Source organism: Rhinatrema bivittatum, chromosome 5 (assembly GCF_901001135.1).
Source record: "Rhinatrema bivittatum chromosome 5, aRhiBiv1.1, whole genome shotgun sequence".
In the NCBI taxonomy this organism is placed as follows: Eukaryota; Metazoa; Chordata; class Amphibia; order Gymnophiona; family Rhinatrematidae; genus Rhinatrema; species Rhinatrema bivittatum.
In genome coordinates, this window is record NC_042619.1 from 254,794,366 (window position 1) to 254,800,135 (window position 5,770).

At 49.2% G+C, this 5,770-nt stretch overlaps 1 protein-coding gene across 1 annotated transcript; it reads right to left on the reverse strand.

Moving 5' to 3' along the window:
• Nucleotides 1–146: 146 nt before the first annotated feature.
• On the reverse strand, nt 147–5,185 carry DUSP26 (dual specificity phosphatase 26). The gene is made up of 4 exons (XM_029603885.1): nt 5,031–5,185; nt 3,117–3,354; nt 2,378–2,592; nt 147–824 (listed from the first exon to the last, which is right to left on the reverse strand). Exons 2-4 carry the CDS (start codon nt 3,290–3,292, stop codon nt 625–627), a joined length of 591 nt encoding a protein of 196 aa, XP_029459745.1. The 5' UTR covers nt 3,293–3,354; nt 5,031–5,185; the 3' UTR covers nt 147–624.
• Between the last annotated feature and the right edge of the window lie 585 nt (nt 5,186–5,770).

The window sequence follows — 5,770 nt, forward strand, 5'->3', positions numbered from 1 at the left end:
GGAAATATAATGGGAGTTCACTGGGGCTAGAGAGAGGCACACTTATCTCAGATGAGCTTTACAGTAGGGACCAGTATGTTCTCGGACTGGACACAGGTGGTGATGCACAGCAGACTACAAATAAACAGACCCAGATTAGTCCCCTGTGCCATCCATAGACACCGTCTTTATTGCACAGACTCCTGGCTTCCAGAGAAGGGATTGAGACCTGAGCAGAGGAGAAAACGCAGTCTGCATTTGCACCGTGGCCATCTTTTCCTCCTTCCCTCATGAAACTTTGGCTACAAAAGAAACTGCACTTCTCCTCGTTGCTGTTTCATTTTTGCTTCCTGTTTATTGCCCTCAAAACCAACCATCTGCTGACCATTATCCCGTGCAGGACCCAACGCATGGTAACAAACCAGACCAGAAATGGTTCAGTGCTACGGATATTTGTCCAGCCCTGCAAGAACTGGGTCTTCAGGAAACTTCCTAATAAAAGTTCTGCAACCGTCTTCCTTCTGTGTAGGATATGATTAAATTATTACATCTGGGATGGATATATTATTATTATTATTATTATTAACTGTGCTGCTGTAACATTCCACTTGGGGCAGGGAAAAGCTCTCCCAAAGTCCACCAAGGTTACATCTTCCTTTTCAGCCGCAGGGAATTATCCAGGGCCACCAGCTGGCGCAGAAATCCCCGGTTGGGGATGATGCCCCGATGGTCTTTCACAGTCTTGATGGCCTCCACCAGGGCCATGTGATGGTGGATCATGAGGTAGGCTAGCACCAGAGTCGCTGACCTGCTGACCCCCACGGCACAGTGTACCAGGATCTTCCCTGAAGGAGAAAAAAAAACATGAGACACACATGACCAAAACTGTGAAGGATTTCAAAGGGGCGTGGGATAAACATTGTGGATCCATCAAGTCTAGAGAGGATGTGAATGAAGAGAAGAGGCATGGGGGTGGCTTGCAGGAATGACAACTACTACCTGGTGATTAATACCCTTATTCAATAAACATACACACGGTTAATGCGACTCCAACATTGCTCTATGCTTCAACGGCAAGAGGAAATGTGGAAAAAGGATTTGCATCCACAAAAAAAGCGGGGGAGTAGCTTGCTTGTTGCGGCGGTTACTACCCCAAACCAAAAAAGCCTGATACTTCACTTTCAATGCATATCCAGAATAGCTCTCTGCTTCAATGGCAGGGGGGAATGAAGATAAGAGGATTTTCATTCAGACAACTACCAACAAGAACTGAATTGCATAGTCTGGGTAAACAAATAAGCGAGGGTGTAGCTTGCTTGTTACGGTGGTTACTACCCCTAACCAATTAAGCCTGATACTTCACTTAGATGCAGCTCCAGTACTGCTCTCTACATCAATGGCGGGGGTGGAAGGAACTAGAACCAAAAAGATACTAATAAGGGCCAAGAGTAACAGATAAATATGAGAAAAAAAAAAGTGTGAAAGCTTGCTGGGTAGACTGGATGGGCCGTTTGGTCTTCTTCTGCCATCATTTCTATGTAATGTAGGCACTCCACTTTGCCACAGGTTAAAGATCACATGAGCTGAAGCATCTACTGCCAGGCTAGTGTGTGGTCACATGACTTGGCTAACCCCATTAGCTCATTCTGGTGTACTGGATTGGACTGGTGTGATTTTGCATAATTTCATATTGTTTTTGTGTTTTATATGTAAGTCACACTGACCAACAGTGGCTGGTAGGATATCGAATAAATGTAAATAAGCAGATATCCCCCTTCTCTTCCTCCTCAATGTGAATCTAATCCAGTGGCTTTTAATGTTGTCTCTTTGTCCTCCACCAATGCTCCTTCATCACTTTGAGAGTTCTGCAGAAACCACCAGAAACCACCAGTGCTGCCCAGAGACCCTTTCTATGATGCTTCGGGTTGACCCTTCCAGCCTGCAGCTCCCTGAGAGGGAGTCAGAAAGCTCCCGTTTCTTTCCAGGATGTGACTCCCATCTGCTCCAGATTAATGCAATTTCCAAAGAAGCTGATGGCAGATAAGGCCCACCTCGTCTGCCCCATTTACTTCCTCAGTCGATCTCTGCTTTTCCCTTCACTTCTCTGCAACTAAGGGTTCTCTGTGCCTGTACCTGTGACTCCTGGGTCAGCGACTCAGGACATGAAAATATTTTTTTTATTTAATGATATTTATGTATCGTTTCACTGATTAAAAATTGCTCGAAGCGTTGCATCTCATGGGAATCCCAAACCTGAGCACCTCTCCTCCACAGCACTAAAACCGGATGTGAAATATTCAGGCCCGGATCTGGATTCATCTGAGTCAGAAGGGAGGGTGGGAGACTCTGCCCTGGCTGAAGAGTCGTCCCCATCCCCGTCGCCGTGTCCCGCTCTTACCGTGGCGCTCTCTCAGGGCCTTGTGAATGAAGTCAGCTGCTGGGTAGAAGTGGACGCTCATGTCGAAGGTGGGCGAATCCTGAGCCTCGATGCCCTGGTAGGTGACCCGCATGCCCTCGTAGTGCTCGGCCCCTCCTCTCCACTTGCTGTGGGAAGCATTCAGGATGTGGGTGATTCCCAGCCGGGATAACTCCCGACGGTCTGCGGCAATGTCCCTGTGAAGGAGAAGGGAGGTAGGTGGGGGTGAGGCGTCTGCTCACTGCCAGGGCACCTGTCTCCCTCCAGCTTGATGTTTAGCATCTCGTTTGCATTGTACTTACAAGTTTCACTCTTCCCATTTGAGCCACAGCAGGTACAGAATAAACCTGCTTCCAAAGTCCCTAGAGCTTGAATTATGCTGACATTTTGTGTTGTGTGGGCTTGCACAGTGCTCTCTGAGGGCTGCCCAAGAAGGGAGGGCAGTGCACCCTGGGCATGGCAGGACAAGAATCAGCAACCACTTGGGCAGAATTTATAAACCCAAGGCTGGGCCAAAATTTCTTGCTGATATGAGCATAGGGTGATAGCTATGGAAGCCTCAGACTGCCCTGCATCTCTTCCTCTGACATATGCCCCCTACCATTTCTCTCATGATATGACCCTGCCACCCCCCATCTTTCCCCTGACACAGGCAGTGCACTTCTCCCACCTTTTCCCTTCCCATGCCCCTTCCCTGATGTTCACAAAACTGAGTACATACTGATCACCCAGGTACAGCCCTGGCCATACTTCGTCAGCGTGGTTACAGGCAGTCTTCCCCGTGTACAGCAGCCGTTCCAACTCAAAGATGCTGAGGACAGGGGGAGAAGAGCTCTCTGGGGACCTGCGGCTGGGGGACTGGGAGTTTCTTCGGGACAACCTGGATATAAAAGCCATGGAGCCAGGTCCCAAAACTCATCCCGCTGGGAAGCAGGAAGCCTCTCTAGCAGCCACAGATCCTGAGGAGAGAAAATAAATTAACACTCTTTCCCTACTGTGTCTGAATCCTCCCTTTCCCCCCATACTGTGTCTGAATCCTCCCTTTCCCCCCATACTGTGTCTGGATCCTTTTTCCCTCATCCCTATAGGCTGGAAGCATCGCCTTTTCAGATGTCCCAGTCATAATCACACATCAAGAAACACACTGTCCACCACACCCAGACATACACAACCCCCCCCCCCCCCATACACAGCTATACACACGCATGCTTTACACTAACAAACACATACAAAGACCTCCGCTTCCCCCGCAACCACCTAATGCCCAGATACAAAACACACCCCACACCAATCCCTAGAGCAGTATGAGAGGTTTGTCTGTAGACATCCAGATTCTTCTTACCCCGGTGAATGCTTTTGATGGTATGTGTTGTGCTTTGCACATACTCCTCCTTGCCTGCAGCTCGTGGAATGTGTGCACGTCTGCTGTGCACTGCACACACACCCCCTTGCCAGCCTGCCTGCAACTTGTAGTATGTGTGTGCGTTGTACTCTGTGCATGTCATCTCACTAACAGCTTGTTTTGTGTGTGTGTGTGTGTATGTGTGTGTGTGTGTGCATTGTGCTCTGCACACTCTCCCTTGTTTGCCAGCAACTTGTGTTTTGTGTTCTGTGCACACTCCTTATGTGTTTATAGTTCATGTGTGTGTGTTTGTTGTCCTCTAGCTAGCATCTCATGGGGTTTGTGTATTGTGTTCTGCGCAAACTCAATCCAGCCAGCAGCACAATAAGTGAATTTGCTTTGTTCTGTGTACATGCTCTCTAACCAGGAGCTCTTGGTGTGTCTATGTATTGTGTTTTGCATACATACCCTCTAAACAGCAGCTCATAGTGTATGTGTGTTGTGCTCTGTGCACACTCCCCCTTGCCTGTAAGCTTGTGATGTGAATTTGTGTGTTCTGCTGGTTATACTCTGTTCACATCCTCTCCTGCTTGAAACTTGTGGTGTGTGTTGTGTTCTGTGCACACATCATCTATCCAGCACCTCATGGTGTGCATATTGTGTACTGTCTACATGCCCTCTTGCCAAGAATTTGTGGTGTGTGTTTTGTGCTACATGTACATGCCCTCTAGCTGGAAGTTCATGATGTGGGTGTGGGTGTTGTGTTCTGTATACATGCCCTCTAGCTGGGAGCACATGGTATGTGTACATGACCTCCAGCCGGGAGCTTGTGGTACATGTGTGTTTTGAGCTCTGTACACATGCCCTCTAGTTAGAAGCTTGTGGCAGGTGTGTATTTTGAGCTCTATACACATGCCCTCTAGGCAGGAGAGTTCGTGCTGTGCTTGTAGTATGTACGTGTTTGTTGTGCTCTGCGTACGTGCTCTCTAGCTGTGGGCTCGTAGTGTATGTGTTGTGTTGTGCTATGTACATGACCTCCAGCTAGGAGCTTGTGTTATGTGTGTGCTTTGTGCTCTGTAAACATGCCCTCTAGCCAAGAGTTCGTAGTGAGTGTGTGTGTGTGTGTCTGTGTTTTGTGCTCTGCGTACACGCTCTCTAGCCAGCAGCTCGTGGCATGCTGTCAGCAGAGGACATGTTCAGAGGACTGGGTAGGTGAGCCCTGGCAGAGTTCAGAGATTCTGCAGTGCAGGCGGCTGCCCCTGCCCCCGCCCCTCCCCTCCCCCCATCGCTTACCTTCTTCAGGGTGGGGTCTGCGCGAGGGCAAATCCAGGGAGCCGTCCTGCGGCTCGCAGGGCTTTCAAGAACGCCAGCCCTGAAAGGTTATTTTAAGGCATGGCAGGGCTGGCAGGCAGATCTGTTTATATCAAAATGTGGCGTGTGTACGTATGTGCGTGTGTGTGACGGGGGGGAGGGGCGGACGGACGGAGAAAGCCCTCGGATGCCGAGCGGAGCAGGCTGGCCCGGCGCACACGCCCCTTTTGTACCAGGCTAGTTTAGTATTGTAATCTCGGCTCTGGTGTAGCACTCGCTAACAGGAACCGCTTTTTCCCGCATGTTAATGTATGGGGTGGGACCTCTCTTCCCGCTACGGCGGGTGGCCAAGGTATAAAGCAGACGGTGTGTAACGGAGATCTCCAGTGTTGCCCCGGGAGGGGATGTGCCCATAGTTGGGCTCTCCCGTACCAGGTCTGTTAAAGGTGATGGTTACACACCTCCTAGTCTGTGGTCCTCCCCGAAATCTGAAGGGGGAGCAGGGATAAAAGTTCCCATGAAAAGAATAAAACGAATGTGGTCAATGGAGAGAATGAACGATCACTTGAAGATTTAGACTTTGCATTCTCTTGCCAGTTTACTAAAATGGATGGATATTCGGCTGGCAGCAGGAAGGCGTTTCAAGAAGTTTGAATAATTTAATTAAGGTCAAGCAAATGTCAAAAATAACATTCAGTAATGTTGCCAGCACTTAAAGGGGT